The 22,956-nt window shown below is 41.6% G+C and overlaps 1 protein-coding gene across 3 annotated transcripts in view; it reads left to right on the plus strand.

The window, feature by feature from the left end:
- GAREM1 (GRB2 associated regulator of MAPK1 subtype 1) overlaps nt 1-22,956 on the plus strand; it is a 99,115-nt gene that overhangs the window by 68,532 nt on the left and 7,627 nt on the right. For 2 of the 3 annotated variants that reach the window (XM_064654211.1, XM_064654200.1), the window contains 3 exons: nt 6,708-6,838; nt 15,623-16,801; nt 21,867-22,033. In XM_064654211.1, coding sequence (XP_064510281.1) covers nt 6,708-6,838; nt 15,623-16,801; nt 21,867-22,033 — 1,477 coding nt within the window. The remainder of the gene's footprint in view (nt 1-6,707; nt 6,839-15,622; nt 16,802-21,866; nt 22,034-22,956) is intronic. The other variant, XM_064654222.1, reaches the window with a different exon arrangement.

Below are 22,956 nucleotides of genomic sequence, written 5' to 3' on the forward strand. Positions count from 1 at the left end.
TTAGTTTAGTGCCAGGTCCCAACCTGAGGTAGAATCAGTATCTCCTTCAATGGAGAGCCCAGAGGTGACAGAGCATGTGATTCTCTTTCCTGTCTTCTCTGTGGGCAGTGAAGCTTGGAGCCTGTCTGCACTAGTTCATTTGTGGACTACTGTCTGCTCCTGCTGTTAAAAACAGCCTTCTGTAATTCCATTTATACTTGCAGTTTCTCTCTGTGATGAGCCTTTTCCCTCTGCAGTGGGGACCCACCCGCTCTGCTACTCCAGAGGACCTGAGTGTGCCAGTGGTCTTCTCTCCTCTGGAGAGATGTGGACAAATGCTCAATTTCGACAAGCTGGAAGATGGCAAAAGTGAAGCAAGGCATTTATTTCCCAGTCATCATCACTTTTGCATGTCTGCCAAACCATTTCACATTTACTTAGTGATAGAACCCTGAAAGAACTTCACTATTAATTTTACACCTTGGTTCCAGTTAGTCACGTAATAGCTGTATCAATGATGTGACGGGTTCTTCTTTTGTTCTTCCTTTTCTGAGGTCTAGACAACTACAACCACTGCTGAGACAACACTTCTTGCTGCAAAATGCCACATGTAGGTTCTATGCAAAGACATAATGGCAAATGTCAGTTTAAATAAAAAGTTGATTTTTAAGAAAAATTGCAGGTATGCTGGAGTGTTATGATTGTCTTAATCTATTATTTTAGAGTCTTTGATTTGCCATGCTCATTCATGGCTGCCTTCTCTAAGGATTAGGTAGGGTCGAAATAGTTGATGGGCTGGCAGGTGAGCCCATAAACTGAGTTTCCACTGAGGCAAATTTATGTCTGCATTAGACATTGAAGACAGTTGTGTACATAATCAGATAAAGTGTATATGGGTCCTTGTGAGAACCTCTACTTTGCAACTCATGCAGCTGCATCTCCCTGGTATCTTACAAACCACTGCTCTGTGTCCTTCATTGTTGTCTTATTTATGCTTTTGGCTTACACTCTTCAACCCTTCCCATTTATATCAAGGAATTTGCTCTCAGTTTTATGCACAGGAATGCTGAAAAATGTAGGCAAAAATTGTCTTTTTCCAGAATGGTGTTATTCTGGCAGGTAGAGCCTTTCCTTTTCGAGTCAGCCCTGCTGTTCTTTTAAATACTAAAATGCAGTCAGCAGTCAATAAATATGAAACATAAACCTCTGCAGTACTTTTGGTACCCTGCTGTGCCGTCTGCACATTCTTGGGAAGTGCTGGGCTTTGCATGCAGTCTCACATAAAGAGATGTGAGACTTAGTAAATAATCAAAGCTGCTGAAAGACAATAGAGCTCCTGCCTCCTCGGAGAAACGTTTAACAGCTAACGCAATTGAGCAGATGTTTCAGTGACCTTCCATGTTTCCTACTGAAGACATGCCTTTTTTTTTTTAATGGAATTTCTTTTTCCAGATTTTCTTTTTGGTACATGAGCATAAAGATGCTCTTATCCTTTTATATCAGTGAAAACTTGACTGTTTGTTCAGCCTGTGAACCCTTGCCATAGATAAGAACTGCCTGGGCCTAGGCACAGTGCAGACACTGTACAGAATGAATGTTTCTGTTTTGGAAGCATTCTGGACTGTTGGAAACTGCTGTGCTGTTTGATGGTGAGGGGTAAATCGCGGTGAGAACCAGAGCATCTTACATTACAGAAATAACCTGTGTAAGAGTTATGAATGTGTGTAAACCTACAAGAACCTGAGCAGTGGAAGCAGCAGAAGCTGGAATAGAAAGAGCTGGTTAATGCCCCTGCTCACAGACATTACAATGCCAACCTCTGGCAAGAAGGAAGATCTTCATACTCCTAGTGGGTTTTAATAAATGCCTTCATAAACTGGAGAATAAACCCTGATTTAGGTTCTTCCCTGCCTTTTTAGCTTTCCAGACTCATTTCCAACAGTAGTGGATTTGCTGTCTTTGCTGTAAGTACCTTCACAGAGAAATAAGAATTCATAACCTACAGAGATAATATATACTAGGATGAAACTGTTCCAATACTGTGCCTGCCAGAGGCCAGACAGAAAGATAAAGAGATAGAAAGCTTGCAGGAGTTTTAATTTCTCCCTTGCATTTGGCTGCAAAGGAAAAGCCACACCTGCTCAGTGGACCATGCAGGTATTTGATCTTTCTGAACCTTCACTGATTTGATACAGAAACATTTCATTATTCTTTTCATGCTAATGAGAGAGAGAGGGCTGAACTTCTATAAAAGTATAGTTGGTGCTTTATATTTTCTTTATTTTTTGTTAAATTCCTCATTAACACACAATTAAATTGGCCTGTGGTTGTTTAAGCTTGCTGTCAGTTCTGTAAAGTCTCCCAATGAAATCGTGCCTCTTGTGAAGTGTCATAAAATTCCACTTCAACTTGCAGTCAAGCCAGACTTATGTCCATTAAACTTGTATTTCAGCTGTGCTGTCTTTTTCCTTTATGGCGACTTGAATAGAGACCGGGGAGAAACATAGTAAGAAATTGTCTCCTTACTCCCCATTAGTTAGTTACTTGACATCTGGCTCAAATGTGTATTGTAGTCTGCTCTTCAGCCCTTCTTTCTCTCCTTCTAATACTTTTACCATGAGGAAATAAATTTTAAAAAACTCTTTATAGGAAATCTCAAGTTATAAACCCGTCTTTTTCAAGGAAGGGGCATTTTAACTTCTAGCCCTGACATCTTCCATGCACAGCATACTTCTTGATTTCATAACAGGCAGAGATTAATGCTGCCCTTCTATTATATGCTTTGGGATCTGTGTGTACTCCTCTGTCGTCAACCTCCTCGTGAACTGCTGCTTATTAACAGTGAAGGCACAGACGTCTTTGTGTTTGTGAGGCTCAGCTGAAGGACGGGAAGGATGGCACAGATAGCGACATAGACAGTTCTGAGCATCGCTTTGTACCGAAGCAAAGCTCCAGCTGATGATTTTTTTTCTATTATCTTTTTTTACAGGAACATGTGTAATTGTACAACAGAGAGCAGACTCTGCTCCCGGTTGCACACAGCCTTAAGTATTTGCTCTGTGCTGAGGAATTTGGGACTTTAATTTTGTAGAACTTTGGGTTGCAAGGAGTAACTGGCCTTTTCTTGCCACCAGATTGACTGTTGTTAAATACGTAACAGTCACAGAAAAATAGTATTATTATGCTTCTGAACAGAGTAACTAGAGAACCTAGAATTAAAGACCACTGTCTCATTCAAAGGGCTGGATGGATATAATTCATATCACTGTGTTGTTTTCCTTCCTTGTTCATGTGAATTTGTGCTTTGTTACTGGGTCCAACTCAGTTCCCACTCTGAAGTGAGAATTCTCAATTTCTTTCTGAACTATTATCACTGCAGTATATCACAGTTTCAAAAAAATACGTAGCTTCCATGCAGTGTCATATTCAACTCCATTCTGTACATAGGGGGGGAGTGTTAAATCAGAAGAAATCTCAGTGGGTTTAGGTCTGCTGAGGTGATTTAAAATTGCTGTGGTTTGGACTTTTTTTCTTTGAGGAACTTAAAATATGGCATGTCGTTATAAATTGTAATCACAGCTTGCTTTGAATAGTAACCACAGCTAGGGATCCTGCAAATCAGACCACTGGATCCCAAACTGGGCAATCAGTTAGGGTTGCATCTCAGTGGCTGTGTTGGTAGTCAAAGAGGATAACAACTGAGAAGTAGGCAGGAGAGAGCAACAGCCTCAGGTCAGCCCATGGTGAACGAACACTCTGTGACAACTTCTGTTAAATTTAAGAACATCTTGCTCTTAATGACTATCTGTGAAATAGAGTTATTGGCTCTGCACTCTAGAGTAGTGGTTTTTCTGAGCTGTCAAATGCTCCCTGATGCAACTCAGTCCCTGCTGCTGCATGATGTCCTGGCACGTCCTGACTCCACGTAGGAGGAGGTCTGACTTTACCCAGCTCCCCCCCCCATTCCTGAGTTTCCTTTGCAGGAAAGCAGGGTGCCTGCACAGGAAAGGACCTGTACAGCTGGGGAATGCATCTTCCTCTTGGTTAGGCTGTGGCTGACAGGGAAATCTTGAAATGAGGACTTGCATGGTCTGTATGACAGACTAGGGATTTAAAAGCACAGTTCTCTCTTCAGCTCTCCATGTCCATGCCTTGGCATCTGTCACAACACACTTTACAGCATCAGTTATCTGAGCACCTCCCTGCTAATTGTTCAGATTCCCCTAGCCCAGAGGTGTTGGCTGCCTGGCCCCTCCATTGCTTTGCACCAAAGAGGCTCAGAGCTGGCAGGCTGAGAAATTCAGCTTTAGTATGCTGGCATGTTTCTTTTGAGTATGTGAAGCATTTTACCAAATGCTTGTCCGCTGTCAGGTTTCCTGTTGCTACTCATAGTGTCTGCCAGGTGTAGCTTTATCACTCCTAAAATTTGTACTCTTAATCCCAGAGGTACTGTAAATTCTGGAAGAAGAGTTTGACAAAATTTGTCGAGGTGAGAGGATATGTCTACAATGAAAGTTACCTTCAGTAATTAAACTGGCAATTAAACAAATTTACAAGGAAGAAAACCTCTGGAGCTCCTAAGCCCAAAGACACCCCTTCCCTGCTTTAGGCATCCTTGAGCCATGAGTTCCTCCTAGAGCTGTGGAGGAGACTCTGGGTGGTATTGCTAATTGTGCTTAAAATCCATCCTCCTTACACAGCTGTAATTTACTCCTGTCTAAGGCAGAATGTTGCACAAGGCAGACCTTTGGTCTGGCCTGGAGGAGCCATTCCTGTAGTCAGCTGCATTGCTGTATTACACTATAGGAAGGGCTTCAGTGGGTCAGACCAAAGGTCCTGCTGCTTCTGCTCCAGTGTTGGTCTTCAAAGGATATGAATTGTGTGTGAATTGTGAGTGACTGGGCATTGGAATGGGCTGCCCAGGGAGGTGGTGGAGTCACCGTCCCTGGAGGTGTTTAAGACAAGACTGGATATGGCACTTAGTGCCATGGTCTAGTTGACAAGGTGGTGTTAGGTCAAAGGTTAGACTCAATGATCTCAGAGGTCTTTTGCAACATAGTTGATTCTTAATTGTCTTGGTTGAACTTCAAATCAACAATCGTGTGGTGAAGGTTATTAAAACATTTACAAAATACAGTCTTGCAGTGAGAAGTACTGGTATCTGTAATTACCCTGCTAATAATACTTCCAAGTTACTGTGGTCACTTTAGAAAGACAAAACATATGGAAGGGCATAAAAGGAAGTCTTCTGCCTTACAAGTTGATATTTAGACTTGCAACCACAGCGTTCAAGCATACTGATTAGAAGGGTGTGCCTCTGGCAGCAGAGTGCTGGGGTTGGGCACAGGAGCTGAGCCTCTTGCTCTTGCACCTCCCCTGGTGTGTGTGGGTGGGTGCACATGTGTGCACACACCTGGCAAGGTGGCGGAACTCATCTTTCTCATGGGGCATCAGGGCTCACTGAGTTTGCATTTGTTTCCTCCTCTGCTGTTAGGAGGCCTGAAATAGTTCAGTGTGGGTGAATTCTCTGAACATGTCGCTGAAGTCTCAAGCCTGATGGGATGTAAAGGGGCAGCAGGGTGTTGTGCACAAGAATGCTGAAGGAGTGAGAAAATATTTCTGTAGGTGGCTGACATCCTCATGTATTGGCTGTATTTTAATGAAGCTGAGCACTGTTTGGGAACAATAATCCAGTGGCTGCATGCATTGCTAATTTTAAAATGTGATTTACAGGAGCCATGGTAAAATCATAGATTTTACTCTGTCTTTTTCTCATTTTCTGCAGTTGTTTCCTACATCATCTTGCTGAGACCAGCCTTTAACTTAGTAGTAGTTAATGTTTCTAAATTTGGAAAGATCACTCCACTGATTTTAAGTCACACAAACAGTAAACATGTCTGTCTAAGCTTTTGTTATCTCTGTATTTATAAAATAAAGCTTTTAAACTTTTAGTTCATAGTGCACAGAGGTGATTGATGCACCTGGCTATCCCTGGCAGGTCTGCCCGAGGTGGCTCCCTCCATGTTACTTCTTGCCTTTTACAAGACTTAGAAAATAGCCAAGGTTGTCATGCTGGGGGGAGGTAAAGTCAGGAAGAAACACTTCTTTCTTATGCTCTTCTGAAGGCAACCATCTTCAAAAGGGTTTTAAATGTGTATGACTTAATATCTTATGTTAACTAAAGGTCTCAAGGGGCTTAGTTTATGATTAAGGAAAGTTAGATGATATTCCACTCTTAGGGAAGCCTGGGGGGGAAAGGGTTTTAGCCTAGCATTTTAATAGCTGTTTGATGATGCTAAAAACAACCCCCAAGCCCTTATGTTTGTTGTTTTGGAGGTTTGTACTAATAGGTGTGTTTTCTTTCTGTAAAACTTTTAATATTAAGGGCCAAAAAGTGCTATCTGTGCAGATGCTATGACACTAAATTATGTACACAAACACTAATGCTGCCATAGTTATTTACTATTTCTAGAGAGCCTGTGATAAAATGATCTTTTTAAATTTAACTTTGACTGCCACACGTTCTTTTCATTCCAACCTGGTGAAATTGGGTGTCTTTCATGGCAGGTTCAGGAGAATCTCTGCAATCTTTCGTCTTCTTGTTTGGTTGCTAATAACCGGAAAAACTGACTGAGAGAAACACTGATGAAGTTGAGCCAGCAGTTGCCACAGTGACAGTTGTCCAGTATAAATATCTTACAATTCTTCTGTTTATCATCTGTTTTCAGGGCAGTTTAAGCTGCTGGAACAAGACCGAGATATTAAGGAACCAGTGCAGTATTTTAACAGTGTGGAGGAGGTGGCTAAAGCATTTCCTGAACGAGTTTACGTCATGGAGGAAATAACATTCAACGTTAAGGTAGTCCCTGAATAAATATTTATCCCTGTCTAAATGATTAACTGTTACAACTTTTATATACATGGCAAGTGAGCAGCGGTGCTGTGTGGGAAGTGTGATTTTTGAGACAAACGAGCCTTTAGTGTTCCACATTCAGTGATGGTGCTCTTTGGGATCATTTATGCAGTCTTAAACCAACATGTCCTCTAAGGGCTCTCCTGCCCCATGGCACTTTGGGGAGCAGTCCTGATGATCCATTCAATAATTCATTTAATTAGGATGCTCCTGCCAGATTTTAAACAAATGTTGTTTGTTGCCCCCTTTCACCTCCCCCTCCAGCAGTCTGAATTTCATTCTCTGCTAAGCAGCAGCTGCTCAAATCCCTGTCCAGAAAGCCTCATTCTCAGAGAGCATACAGGGTGAAATGATGGGGTTGCTTGTCTCAAAATTACTTCAGCTAAATGACATTGTGAATAAAACAAAAAAAAAAACCAAAACAACAATAAAAAAAGACACACTTGTTCTCTGTGTGCATGTGTGTTTGTTTGCATGTGCACGCCTCTTGGGCTCATCAAAAGGTCACTGATCCCACGAGATGGCTTGCTATCACTAAACACACTGCAGTGGCATGAAACAACGAAGACAGAACTTGTTCTTCCTTGTCCTGCCTATATGTGTGACACTACACAGGGTAGGTCAGCTCTGCCATCAGAACAGAGTGATCTTCAGGCTCATCTGGTTTGCTTGAGTTGATACATCTCCTCAGACTGGTAGAAGAGCCTCCTAGAGCTGGGGTGCACTGGTGTAGATCCACATCGTGTACCCTACAGGGCACACTGGCTGACACTGGTGGTGCAAAACCAGTACACAGTTTCCTGGTCCCATGTGTAGCAAGATGGGGTTTGTATAAAAAGCTTTTAATGGCTTTTTCTCTTTCTCACACTGTTACAGATCGGGGACACCAGCTAGTTCACAATTTTGATAGGTGTTGAAGACTGCTGTAAGTGCAAGAGCTCATTGTTTAATTTATTTAGTGACACAGACTCACATCTTTCAAGACAGCAGGTTGTTTTCATTTGTGCTGTCCATTAACCTGAACGTGTAAAGGAGGCTTTCATGAATGAAGGCTACATGAGAAAGTCAGAACACTTTTGTATCTTCAGGACATAGTTGGGCAATCAAGGTAACAAGAAAATTTCATTTCTGCCCAGAAAAATCAGTGTGACCTTGGGACTGCTAGCCTTCTCTGCTGCTGTGCTGTTATTTCTTGTTTGATCAATGAGCAAATCAAGGGAGTGGCACAGTAAAGTGTGCAGCTTTAATTTTCTAGGGAGAAAAGTATTTGTGTACAGGCTTGTTTAAATGTAAAATGCCATGTCTTGAGTTTAATATGAGTGTTTTTAAAACTCTTTGTCATATTTAGCAAACTGAGAAATAAGCATAGCTTACTGTTAGATACCAAATCCATTTTTAAAAGGTTTTATAGTGATACTCCTTAATGTAAATAACAGTAGTAATAATCCAGGTTTAACCTAGTTACACAGTTATCTTGGCAGTATTCCTCTTGGCAGTTTTTCCAGTTTCATAGAAGTCTATTCCAAGGTTATCATCTTCCAAAAAATAAATGAACTTAGCAGGATTTATTAAAGTGTTTAATAACCCTTTACATGCAAGAGAATTATGTACACTAAAATTTTAATATAGGAGAGATTCTGTCAAGCTGATTAGAGCAAAGGGAGGAATACTAAGTATGGTTGATTTCTGTCCAATGCCGTGTGCCCATTTAAATTCAGAAGAGAGTAGCTAATCCGATAAAAAATAAAAAAAAATGCCTAAAATAACTGATGAAGCAAAGCACTTAAGATGAGAAGAAACTCTGAAGTCTGGGAATTCTTTCTTGTTCCAAGCACTCGAGTCTTTCACGGATAATTTTTGAAGAAAGAGCCTGTAGATTTACACGGTGCCACCAGACAGTCACTGAATGCTTTTCTCTGCTTGTTGGTCTTGCATGTGCCTGTGCACTGCGGTTATGGATCCACTTGGTGCAAACCTTGTGTGCAAACCTTGCTCCTCTGTGTAAATCCTTTGCTACTCTGGCAGGACTTTACAGCAGTGCTGCCACTCAGCAGACTGCCTTCTCTCTGTGATGATGGCCTGTGAGATCTTCTCCAGGGGAGTTACTTTATTTTTGCTTTGTGTATTCATTTTTAAAGAGAAAAATCGGCCACCCTATCCTGGAGAGGCAGGGGAGCTGGGTCTCCCTTCCTTCCTCGTGGCTTTGCAGCTGGGCAGGCTTACGGGGCAGTGTACTGAGACAGGGGCTTGGGGACCTGCTGAGTATTTGAAGGATGGCTGTGACACATGCCATCAAGCACAGCTGGGAGGGGAAGGTGGAGTCACTTTTCACAGAACAGCAAACAAAAATTTTAGATTAAATAAAACTCTTGTAATGGCTAAATCCTCTTACAGTAACTCCTTTGGGCATCTGTACACATCAGTACTGCACTTGGATACCCCTTGGTTGCCTCAGGTACCCAGTGGCCAGCAGCACCTACAGGCACAGCAATTTAGAGTGTTCTGGGGATGACTTTCACTCAGTCAATAGGTATTTAATCTGCTCCTGATGGAAAATTGGAGGGATTGTGTCCTTTCTTCACTGACCAAATAGGTGGGAACCTTTCTTACATTAATATTCAGTGCATAATTGTAAAGAGTTTTGTTTATGTAACAGCATTATGCTACAAAGATGAGAAATTTTTGATTCTCTGCTACTAGGAGCAAAAATATTAAGAAAGTTGAACTACTGCAGGGCTCTAGCTTTTGCCGAAGCAACAGCAATAGATTTCTGCTGTCCACTGCTCTGGTGCCATACAGGTGGCAGTCTGTACAAACACCCAAGAAGCTATTTGCACTAAGACTTAAAAACAAACCAGGAACAAAACCCCCATGTCATACTGAGCGCAATTCACATAAAGTTCTCTTAAAAAGCAACAATATTGTCTGATAGATTGAACACTGGACAAGCCATGGATTCCTACACTCTAAAAACCAGCCCACTTAGTGTTGCAGGACCCTTCATGTTTTCCAGAAAAACATTTTTGTCTTGAAGACATCACTTGCTCTCCCTGGAGAGTCTGTGAAGCTGTTTGCAGGCACCTTCCAGAATGGAGAGATGGGCTAGTGAATTAGCCCTAAATTGATTCTTTTCTTACCTGTCAAAGATGTTGTATGACTGGTGTGAACTTTTGATACTGGAATTGTTTATTTTTTAAATACAATTCTCTTTTCATAGTGATTTAACTGTGCTGGCCCATACAGTGTGCATTTTGCCAGAAATAAATTTGTAGTGAAAACTTTGCTCTTTTTTCTTTTATTTTATTTTTTTTTTTTTTGACAAAAGTTAATGCAGTACAGTAAGGTAAAATTGATCTCCTCGTTGTAATTCTAATGCCTCTCATAAACTCACTCTGAGTTTCCATAAAGCACGTGTATAGAAGGTTGTAACCTACAGTAGCATTTTTAAGTGCTGCAATTGTGACTTTGAAATTAGTTGGTGTGTAGGTTTTGGCTCCAAATTTTCTGATGATTCTTAATGCCTCCCCTCAAGAGTTAGTGCTTTCAGTCCCCTCTTTGCCTTGTGGCTTGATGCCAGCCTATGAGACTGCAAGTCTTGGCTCCAAAAGGGTTTTTTTTTTCCTTCTGTTTCCCCTCTGTCTCCAGTACACACAGGCTCGATGCCTTGGTGTCTTTCATTGGCAGTGCACTGCTGTGGCTGCCTCTTTCCTCCAGGATCTGTGAACGGCTTGAGCGAGAGAGAAGCAGAGAAAGCAGACCTGTGCCTATGTTGATGTACCTGTGAGAGGGTTTCTGCTCTGAAAGGAGCCTGGATGGTGAGCACCATTGCCTCACAGTGGCTCTCTGAGGTGGCTTTCCTTACATCCCTTATGAAAAGATGCTTCATGCTAGAGCTCTGCACTATTACCTGCCACATTTTGGGTCATTTTTAGAACGGTTTGATTTATTTGAGATATCTTTAAAGACCACTGAAGCCATCTTCCAGTATAGCAATCAGGTCAAAGTCCCTCTTAGCCCAGAGGGAAATACATGTATGCTAACATGAAGAGTTATACTTGCTGATTCTGTCTTGGGTGACAGACATTTAAAAAAGAAAAATGGGATACTCTCTCACTGAATTTATTCAACTTCCTTGAAAAAGTTCGCTCATTCTTTCTGCTAACAGCTCTTCTGAAGACTCTGTTTTACATTTTAAAAATCTTTTTCCATTTTGTGACTTCTAAAAAAAAAAATTATACTTAGTATATATTATGTATTAAATATACATGATTGGTTAGTTGGCTATAATAGTAAAAACCTTATGCTGTAGCTATGAATCAGAGACCTCACAGTTACAAAGAGCTCTACCAAAAAAAATCCTGTTTGTGTTTTTAATGTGAATGCAATGCTCACATTACTCTAATAAAACCTAGCAGGTATAACAAGCAATATAAAGTCACAAAAAATTTTTACAAGGTGTTCATATGTGTCCAAGTGATTAAAGACTTCTACTTCAAACTTTAACAAATTAGAACAGTTGGAGTCCAAGACAGGATATTGACTCAGGTGTTATCAAGTCTATTATTCTGAGTTAACCTTTCCTTAAGCAAAAGAAACAGTATACTTCCTAAATAATCATTCTCACTTCCCTAATGCCTATCTTCTGCAGGAGATATAGTTGGCTTCTAAAATTGCATGAGTCTAAAAATTTAAAACATTATAGTGACTTAACCCACTGCTGTTTTGCAGTGTGTTTGATAAGATGTCTGTAAGCCTGTAACCTTTCTGGTCAGCATCCTAGCATCAAAAGTGAATGGTTAATATGGATCAACATCTGGTGGTAGGGAGGGGGAGGGCAAGTACAGCAGGGACTAAGTTCTGATTCTGGGGGGTCCTGTGCATTAGGAATTGTCCAGTTTGAATATCTACTAGGGATTTCTAGATGGCTTTGGAGTATAGTGTGGCAAGCACTGCCTCTTTCACAAAGCTGGGAGGACTGGTTATTTTCAACTATTACTAGGCAGTGAAAACTGGGAGGGAAGGGCAAAAGAGGGGGGCGGGTGAAGTAAAACTTCAGGAGTCATTCTTGCAATGAATGAAACATTATTGTTTCATATGCATAAAGCCCTCCTGGGTATGTGATGCAGCGGAATTAAGGCTTCTCAGGTGCCTTCTGCCTTCTGTAGTGTTATCTATTTCCCAGAATTATAATGAGATTTTAACAGTTTGCCACAAAAATATGTGATTATTTCTGCATCAGTCTGTGATCTAGACCACCTTAACTCTGCCACTCTGCACTTCTGTCTTCTCTGTCATATACCAGTGATGTGCTGTGTCACATGCAAGGGCTGGGAATTGCCTCTAGCAGGTCCAAGTGTATAAAATAGCATAGGGCTCTGCTACACCCTGCCAGCAATTGCATAGCAGGAAGCAGAGGGTTTCCAGGGAATGCTCTCAGCGGGGCTGTGGAGGAGCATAGGGGGTGCTTGAAGATGCAAACCCTGCTGGGTCAGTGCTGGAAGCTTAGAGGGTAGAAAGAGAAAGAGATGGGTTTGCTGTGGTGTTACCTGTTCTGCCTTCTAGGAATAATTTATGATATGCACTTTCATGTTGCCTTTAATTATACTATTTGGCATAGAACCATAGAATCATTTAGGTCAGAAAAGACCTTTGAGATTATCAAGAGTGACCATTAACCCAGCCCTGCTAAGTTCCACCAGTAAACTATATCCCTAAGCTCCACGTCTACACATCTTATAAATTCTTCGAGGAATAGTGACTCAACCACTTCCCTGGACAACCTGTTCCAATGAATGGCAACCCTTTCAGTAAAGAAATTTTTCCTGGTATCCAGTCTAAACCTTGTCTGGTACAACTTGAGGCCATTTCCTCTTGTCCCATCGGTTCTGAGGAACTGCTATGCCTGACTCGTTAATGGGCTTATGGAGGCCCTGTAAAGTTCACCAAAGGCAGTGTAAAGCCCAGCTAAAGTCCATGGCTCTTTGTTGATGTTTTTGTAAGTTTTATGGCCGTTGATAAAGTGAAATGTTTGAGTGAACAAGACAGAGCAAATTTGATTTTCATATGTCATTGCTACAAGGACAAAGTTTGTCAAAGATCATTTAGCTATGTAATCTGAGAAGCAAAAGCTTAGAGATATCTGTGCATTGCTGTGTGCATTAAGAGATATATATATTATATGTATGGTATATCTCTGTTGCTAATATTCTGGAACATGTATTTACTTACCATGTATGCTTTATAATGTTTATTAGTATGTGGTAATGAATGAATTAACCTAACACAAAAGGAGAGGTGTTAATTTTCTCGACTTTCAGAACCTAAATTTTAAAGTATACTTAGCCTGCTGAGATGTATCAGCGTTTCTAACATCACCACAACCAGAATTTAGTGGATAAAGTTGTGTGGTCTTAGACTTTTCATTTCACTTTTTCGGGTTTTTATTACAATTTTGGATAGCAACTGATACCTTATATTTTTGTTTAGAAGGAAGAGTGCAGAACAGTATTTTTCTCAGAATGTCAAACTAGAACCATGGCATCATCTTTATTTTGTTCCAGCACAGTAAAATTCAGCCTTATTCAACCATTTTTATCCTGCGACTGTATTTTTTAAAAATAAAGAAATTTTTAAAATTAAAGAAAACTTTTTAAAAACAAAGAAGTCTGAAAAACAGACTTCTTTAATTCAGATTAATTTTATCTTTAAACATGCCTGTTGAGTCTAAAAGCCCATTTACTATTTGGCTGGTTGAAATGGATGCCAGTAATAAGTAGCTGCTTTGCGATACCTTCATTGTGAAGCTTGGCCATTCAGTTACCTCTGTGGTTTCACACCTGACCCACCATTTCCTTCTGCAGTGGCTTGTTTGTTTGTGAATCCCCAGGGAATTGCAAGTTGACCAAGCAGGAGCTCCCATGGTTGTAGGTTGTGACACCTTCCTCGCTCCAGATGGTGTCCCACAAGAAGTGAGAAAAAGCTGTAATCGTACTGTATTGAGTGAAAACGTCTGACAGTGTAGCTGGCATTGTCAAAGCAGACATTTGTGTGAACTTGTCGATGCTACAAACCAATATCCTTAGAGAACGTGCCCTCTCAGAAAGAGAACAGGGGATCTCACAGTGCATGCACACAGCCCTGTGCGTCCTCAGCCCTTATCAGCCCTGCCAAAGGCAGGGCTACACAGCTGCAGCTCAAATACAGCCTTCTGTGGAGGGTTTTGAGGAGAAACAAGCAATGAGCATCACACTGGCGTTATCAGCAAAAAAAAAACTCAAGTGCTTTTCTTTCGTATTGTGGTGTTTCAAAATGCTGTCAGGCCAGTGGTGCAAACTGTGAATGAGTATTACGTACTATAAATCCTAGTAGTTTCCTGGATTAGACCAATTACTATTTGTTTAGATAATTCAGGGCTTGAATGACTTCCGTTCCGGAAATCCCAAGCCTGAAGTGCTAAGGCAGCACACCTCTCCTGAGCTGCCTGCAATTGTTCTGAGAGGCTTGTGGAAGATAATCACAGTTCTACAAATACTCTCACAAGAGGAAACGTTATTCACATTGCTTGTCACTTATTAACGTACTGGAATTACAGCTTTGATTTCATGCAATGGCTCTTGAGTGATGATACCAGAGTTTGAAGCCTGAACTTTGAACTTCACACAGGTCCGTGCAGTCTTTAGGAGTTGCAGAGGTGAGGAAAGGATATACAATTTTAGGATATGTTTTCATTTGAAATTTTTTTAGTATGTTCAGTATTCTCAAATATAATGGTCTATAACAGACAAGTAGTTTTTATCTGATGCACCTTCCTTTATGAGTAGGTTGCTGCTGCTACAGAAGAATTTGGTGGGTTCTGTTAGGTCCTTGAAAAGGGCTTTTCATGTTAAACCAGTCAAATATGAAGCAGAGCAATCTTGTCTATAAAGAGTTATTTCAGTCTTAAGGAAATAACTTCAGGAACAAATGAGCCTTGGACATCTGTTTTGTCTTTTTTTTTTTTCCCCTGGTGCAATTTCCATACTAGACCAGCTCACACATGGCTGTGCATATGTTGTTTAATCTCTTAAATTGCAATTATGATCAAAAAATGAGGAAGGAAGTCTATGACTAGGAGAGCAAAGCAAAGGGGGAGTTAGGCATATGGGATAGACCAATATTCTTGACTTCTCCTTCAGGGAATAGATGTCATCTGTCATTCCCTCTAGCCTGGAAAAGATTATAACAAAAGGATATGCTTCATCTGTAATGATGAGATCACCTTTTCTTCTCCTCAGGGAGCTGAAGATGGTAAAAGAAGTTTGTTTCCTTCAAGAGCCTGGCAAATAAGTTCTAACAAACAACAAAAACAAGGGTGCAGGGAAAAGATACCCAAGGGAATCCAGACATGGTCTGTCATAGCTGTATGACACAAGTGGCTATTTGAATTGCTGGGATATGTGGATTTGTCCTTTCTTTAAAAAGTGGTTGTGTTTGTTCTCATGCCTTCTTTGGCAGTTTCAAGTGGCTATTTCCTCTCAAATAAGATGCAGGAACGTGCAGAACAATAAAAAAAGGTTATCTAGCTGAGCTTCAGGTTAAACACCTTGCACTTGACCAGTCAGCTGTTCAAATAGAGTTACTTTCATTTCTCCCCAGTGCATAGTCTTGTAAGTCCAGTCTCAGTAGATTTGATGTGATTTGAAGTATTGTCTTCAGTGGGGGAAAACCAAATTTTTTGTTATTATTTTGCAGGTGGCTTCAGGTGAATGCAATGAAGACACTGAAGTTTACAACATTACCCTTAGTACTGGGGATGAGCTTACTTTAATGGGGCAAGCAGAAATCCTTTATGCAAAGTCTTCTAAGGAGAAGTCACGACTTAACACCATCTTCAAAAAAATTGGAAAACTTAATTCGATTAGTAAGCTAGGCAGAGGCAAAATGCCCTGCCTCATCTGCATGAATCACAGGACCAATGAGAGCATCAGTCTCCCTTTCCAGTGTAAGGGCAAGTTTAGCACCCGCAGCCCACTGGAGGTGCAGATGCAAGAAGGTGAGCACACAATTCGCAATATAGTGGAAAAGACCAGGCTGCCCGTTAATGTGACTGTGCCTAGTCCTACACCAAGGAACCCTTATGACCTGCATTTTATCCGCGAAGGGCACAGGTACAAGTTTGTCAACATTCAAACCAAGACTGTAGTGGTTTGTTGTGTGCTTCGTGGAAACAAAATTATTCCCATGCATTTTCCCTTGCACTTGACACTTCCGAAGTTTATTCTACCTGACAGTTTGGTGAAGGGGGAGCTGTGGCACGAGTCCCTCATCCAGCACTGGTTTAATATATGCCAGGAACAGTTTGACATAGATGAGTATTCCCGTGCTGTGCGAGATGTGAAAACTGACTGGAACGAAGACTGCAAGAGCCCGAAGAAGAGCCGATGCACAGGGCACAGCCACGTGCCAAACTCCCTCAGCTACGCGCGGGATGAGCTCACACAGTCCTTCCACCGGCTTTCAGTGTGTGTCTATGGAAACAACTTGCATGGGAATAGTGAGGTGAATCTCCATGGCTGCAGGGACTTGTGTAATGAGTGGGCCCTGTTCTCTCATGATGCTCTTCAGTACCAGGAGTCTGGTGACAGTGGCAGCGATTACCTTTTCCCTGAAGTTAGCGAAGAATCAATGTTTCTGCCTACAAAACCAGAGCTTCCTTACGAAGAGCTCTGGTTGGACCAAGGGTCTGGAAAGGGTTGTGACCAGCCTCTCTCTTGCTCACTAAGTGAGAAGAACAAATGTGACAACTACAGAGGGTCTTTCCGATCAAAGTGTGGTACTGCATCTCTTCCTGTGCCTGCAACTGTCGGAGCAACCACAAAGTCTTCAGATGTTTCCCTACCTCCACCTCCAGTGCCTCCCAAATCAGAAGCAGTAAGTCAGGATTATTTATGTTAGTTTCTTTCTTTTTTTAGATGGTGAAGAGTTTGCTTGGAGATATTTTTAGGGAAGACTTGGTAAAGGGGGGAAGGGCACATACAGGACAAGGATATAGTGAGACCTTGCAACATGTGCAACTTCAGTGAGCTTCCTACGTGTGTAAGTTATGTCTTAAAAATTTCCGGAGTATATTTAATATTACTGATCTAGTAGCTTAACCTGATACTTTCAGGTAATATTTATTGAGTTTTTTTCCTCACACAAACAAGGTCTAAGAATTGCTGAGTCACTTCCTTCTCTTGCTTTCCACATCATCTCTCCATGTGATCTCCATGTTTTCTGTGGCCAAAGTGTGTGGTCATGACTCCACTCAGAACTGCCTCAGATGACCTTAGTGCGTGCATCTTCAATTAACAGGCCCTGATAATGAGGACAGCTAGAATTTTTATGGATTTGAAGTGTTTGTTAATGAGAGCTTGTCTTCTCTGAGTCTATGTCAGATTTTGAAGACTGTTAAGCGTCATTCTTCTCAAGGGAACTTTATCAAACCAGACCTGAACAATTTGCTCTATACTGCTTATTGAAAGAAAATGTGTTTAAATAGGAACTCTGCAGAATTGATAAACGAGCCTTCTAGAGGACTCAGTCTTAAACAGAGCATGTTTCCTGGCCTAGAGTTTCTAATGAAAACTCATGGGAGAAATCACTTCTCCAAACCTGAAATGTCATGGAGTCTTAAGAGGTGGAAGTACGAATATGTTTTAACAGGAGCTTATGTGGACTGGCTGCAGAATCCACCCATCACGTGGTATCTTGACTTAGCCCTAAAAATTAGGGTTTTTTTTAAAAAAGCAAAGAAAAAAAAAATACTCCCCCAGGAAAGAGTGTCTAAGGGTCTTTAGCAAAATGTAAATGATATATACTTATATAACATGAATCCTGCCAGATATCATTATTTCACAAATTCGTTATGCAGGGTTTTTTCTGGAATTAAAAAAAAAATATAATTCTACTTGCAAGCCCTATGGTAATTTAAAGACCATGGCTGTACAGTAAACTAAGACTAATTTGAGACCAAACTGCAGCAAACCGTGGTGATCCCATACCTTTCTGACCTTTCCATCGTGAGTCAGGTGACAATCTGGTTGGAAACTAAGTTGTATTTGTTCATGCTGGGTTAGCCTGCAGCAAATTGCCATCAGGATTCCTCTTGGCCAGGCTCTGCATCTGCTGGAGAGGTGCAGCAAGGAGAGGGGGGAAGGTCACCATGAAGGCATGAAACACCCAACTGCAACCCTTGCAGTGTGCCACCAAAACTTCCCTGAAAAGCAGATGCAGCCACTTCAGCAGCCAGGAAAGTCAAGACATTGTGTCTTCTTAGCAAAAAGTGTTTACGTGCAGCGTCTAAGTGCAGGGAACCCAAGAGCACTTCCTTGCTTCTGAGGTCAGGTATGCACTGACACTTTGTCCAGACTCTTGGACAAGTTCCCAGCAGCACCATATTGGGATGAGACTCCCTGGCAGCCTACACTGATGTTAACTGGTGTGGGGCTGGTCCCACCCTCCTCCTCCTCTTTTCCCAGCCACATGGTCCTGGCTTCTCTTTTGTGGTGGCTCTGGCACTCCTGTGTTTGGGCAGGCAGCCAGGTCTGGATCTGGAAAATGATTAGTTTCCTGCTAATTTCTGTGAGCTGAACTGCTTCAGCACAGGGTCAAAGGAGTGCTGGAGCCAGCACTGGGGAGTGGGTGGTGGGGGAGGAAGGCAGCCCTTCTGACATGGGGGTGACTGCCTGGATCACCCTGAGGAATGAGTGTCTTGTGTCATGCCTGAGGCGTGGACAGTGGGGTGCTGGGAGAGCTGTGAAGCACCTGCACAACATTCATGTGGATCCTCATATCTGGGGAATCCTCATGGCATAGTGACTCCCTTTTGGAGGCAGCAGGGTGACATTTGGGATAGATGTATATGTTGCCTTTTAAAGTTATTTTGGAAAGTGTGCAATTTTGCCATGTGGATCTTACATTACTGAGGTAACGTGTGAATGCTGTCAGCAATTTTAGTATTTCTTTCTAGCCATAGTGGAGAAATAATTTCTGCTAAAGATATTAAGTTGCGTTTAGAGGTGGGTAGGGGGTGTAACCCCATTAAAAATAAAACAAAATTAAACCCCTACATTTCCATAGAGCATAATAATTTAGGCTCGCTTTTATGGCTTCCCGGAACACCTTTAGAATGACTATCAGTGACCTACTGAATTCACCCGTGGGCTAGGGCCAAGGAGATGTTTGCATGGTTTCCATGTAGGTATTTATAGAGTAAGTAGATCTTAGGAGCTGCTGATGAACATGTGGTTTAGTCATCACTGCCTCTAGAATGATATTCCATAGTGTTTCTGTGTAAAGGTTGGCTGGCAATTGTATTTTTGCATGCACTAAATTTCAAATGTGTGTCCAGGAGTTGTTTGCAGGAGAGAAAAGGACATCTGGGTATTTCAGAAGCTGTTGTGATTTTCTTCTCTCCAGCAGGATGAAGCATTCTGATATTTCATGTGTATTTTCTAAATACCTTCCAGAAAATCCAAGTAAGGTGAAAGCAGAAGGTAGGAGAGGGGGAAATGACCTCTGAATTAAGGCCTGTAAAATAGTAATTGCTTCAGTCCCCAAACACTAATTTGCATAAAATCAGAGGCTGTTTTCCTGCTTGACATAAAGCACGTCCCCAGTGGAGTGTGCCGGAAGTTCAGGTTCCTGTGGGCAAGGAGCACTGGACTGCTCTGTGTTGTGCTTGCGGTCATGCCAGTGACAGGATGGGTTTCATCCTGCCAGCCTCTGAAGTGGTCACTGAGACAAGTACCTGTGATGCCCAGATTCAGGAGTGACACCCCAGGGCCCAGGGAGTGCAGGCAGGGCTTGGGCTGACAGCAAAGAAAAGGAGCAGAGATCTTAAAATCAACATAGAACCTCATGCCATCAGAAAGGGATCACCGTTCCCAGGTCACAGGAAGGAGGGTTGAAGCATGGGAAAGCTCAGACTCAGTGTTGAGTAGAAGTCTCGGGTTGTGCAGTGCAAATGTGTTTTATCTGTATCTGACAGCTGTATGGCATCCAGTGTTTCCGGGACAAGGAGTATTTCCTACTAAGAGCAGCAGCCATTGAGGTGATGGTCATGTTGCACCGTGGCTGTTCCACTCATCCCCACATTTATTTCATTGCTGTTCTCTTGGACCTAGAGATGATAACTCTTCTAAATTTTCCCTTGCTCTTATCAGTTTCACCTGCGAAATCTCTCCTTTTTATTCCCCTCTTGGGTTTCCTGGGGTTTTTCACAGGCAGCTGCAATTGTGGTCTTGTGACAGGGACCAACTGGGACTGCAAACCAGTATTATTTATGGCCTTGTTCTCATCTGCAGTCTAGGTCAGCAGGGGAGTTTGGCATAGTTTGTTATGCCAGCACCTTTGAATGCCAGCAGTCTTCCCAGGAAAGAATCCCTTTAACCCTTTGACCATCTGCTGTGCTCGAAGAGCTCCTGTGAATGGTCTCTCTAGTCCCATGGATATATATTCAATAGCATGCAGTATTAACTTTGCCTAGTTTGACTTGGGGGGGAAAGAAAGTCCTCAGGCATCCTTGGGGCACAGCACTAAAATGATTGAAGAGTTTTATGTTTGAATTCAATAACAAACATGAATAAAATTGATTCTTCTTTTTTTCTCTTTTCCTTGAAAGAGCAAATAAGAACCCTTAGAACAAGATTTATTTCAGTGTTTTATGCTGTTGGGCATTTCCTGTAATTTTGACTTGTTTTGAATTAGGGAAAAAATGTTCTACAGTGTCCTAGTCCCCAATTTTCCATTTCACAAAAGTACTAAAAGGGTTGTCGCATTTTGAAAGCACTGAAATTGATTGCAAAAGGTTCCACATTTATTTTGTTGTTAAATAAATTAAATCACTTTAATTGCTAATTACGTGTTGCAGAACTGCTAAGATAACTTTTAGTTCTGCAGCGTTGTAAAATGTACAAATAAACTGTAACTTTCAACCACAGAAATAATTTCCCTTTTCTGATGCATCTAAGACTTTTTCAGACAAGGAGAACACAGAGGTCTCTTCATGCCCAGGGGCAGGTGAGTCATCAAAAATCCTACCTGGCAGCCTAATTCCCAGTAGCCCTGCTCACCTCTAGCCCTACTAAATAAAGTTGCTCTCTGAAATATGTCCTGATGAGATTAAGTTCTTAATTCCATAATTTTTTCTGTGGGGATGGATCTTGACATTTTACTCCTACCTAGGCAGACCAAACTAAATGTCAGGTAAGCAGTGCTACACTTGTGTGTTTTAAGCTGTAAGGTTGTCTGGCTGCACAAAGCAAATGTGTTGGTTGGGGGCATTATTTGAACAGGCTCTTCTGCCCACACTTTTCCACTTCTACATTTTGTACAATCTTATCTTGGACTGCTTTGACAGCCACAGAAGGACTGAAGCTTCAAGTTTGAATCCCAGCAACTGCTACATGTAATATACATGTACTATTCCTGAAGGGGGGAGGCTGGAAATTGTCCTAGAGCTGGGTAGCTGAATATCACTGGTGAAGTCAGGAAACACTGAAATCTGCTGAGGTCTTTTCATTACATAAGCTTGGTTTATTACATTTTAGTAAATAATACTAATGAAGTTTTGGCCTAATGAATTGCTCCTTACAAAATGTATAATATCAGGAACTGTCTGTCTGATTTGCTATATTACTGGAATGTTCTTTTACATTGTTTCATAGTTGGTACTTTTTAAATGAGTGGATATCAAACTACTGAAATGCAGCCTAAAAAAGATTGGTAGTAGCTCTGCTAGTGGCAAAGTGTTCTTTTGGACTTCTTTGACGGGTACATACTGTTGCAATTATAGATACTTTTTCATTTTTCTCTTCTCCCTTTTTTAATTATTTCCTTTCAAAGAACAAGGCAGAACCACATGTGTTTCGTCTGATTGAGACTGCTGCCTGTTGACTGCTGACTGTTACCCAGATTGTCTTGCTGTTTGCTTACAGGTTCTTCTTTTGTACAGGTAAAAGAGGAATGCAGACTCCTGAATGCTCCCCCGGTCCCACCACGGAGTTCAAAGCCGTCCTCCACCAGTCCTTCCATCCCTCCTCGTACAGTCAAACCTGCACGACAGCAGACCCGCTCTCCCAGCCCTACTCTGTCCTACTACTCTTCAGGACTGCACAACATGTATGTGTTAGATCTGTGAGAGCACTGTACTAGCACTTTTTGAGGAAGTTAAATTTAGCAGTAGTCTTTTTGAAGGCACTCATTGCTAAGGCACGGTACCGTGTCAGACTCGCTGACTTGTAAAATGGGCTAACCTGTCAAGTTATTTTTAAAAATTCGAAGGGAAACAAAGCTCCAGCAGAAACTATGTTTTACTAGGTAGGACATAGCAATTTATATTAAATACCTGCACATATTGGTATAGATAATATCACTCTTAAGTGACACAGAGGCTGTCTAAATGGAAAATCCTGCATTGTTCTGTATGGTTCTTGAAAGGCTTGAATCTTGAAATCAGACCATCTCGAAACTAGTGTTTTGGGTGTGATTTCAGCGCTACATGCATGCAGCGCAGCCAGCTCTGATAAGCAGGGACACAAAAAGAGTGTGGTAATCCAGAAATGTGTTGTGCCAACTATATGTGAACCTACAGGGTGGGTGTGATGTAGGACAGAGAGGCCAGCAGACACCAGACACCACTGAGTGCAAAGTGAGGTGTACCAGAAGGGGGCCAGATGACTTCCAGATCAAACACACTTAAGCACAAACCTAACCCACAAACTGGAAAATCCACTAAGGCTAGTTGAAAGTTGACAGTAAATTCTGAATTATGTGGCTGCATAGCTTTTCCAACAATGCAGTGTTCGTCCTTTGGCTTTAGAAAATGTATGCAACTTCTGAAGCCTCACCTCCTTTTTGCCTTGGATGTCTTGTTGCTGTTATTTTTGGTACCACTTCAGTGACAAAATCATCTGAAAAACCACTGAAATCATTTCAGCCTGGATGCAGTTGGTATAATATCTTGTGCTGGAATTAGGTTTCTAAGCCATACTGCACATTTGCAGCTTAGTGTTGTGTATCTGGCAATGATCACTCCAGATCAA

Source organism: Pseudopipra pipra, chromosome 1 (assembly GCF_036250125.1).
Source record: "Pseudopipra pipra isolate bDixPip1 chromosome 1, bDixPip1.hap1, whole genome shotgun sequence".
Taxonomy (NCBI): domain Eukaryota; kingdom Metazoa; phylum Chordata; class Aves; order Passeriformes; family Pipridae; genus Pseudopipra; species Pseudopipra pipra.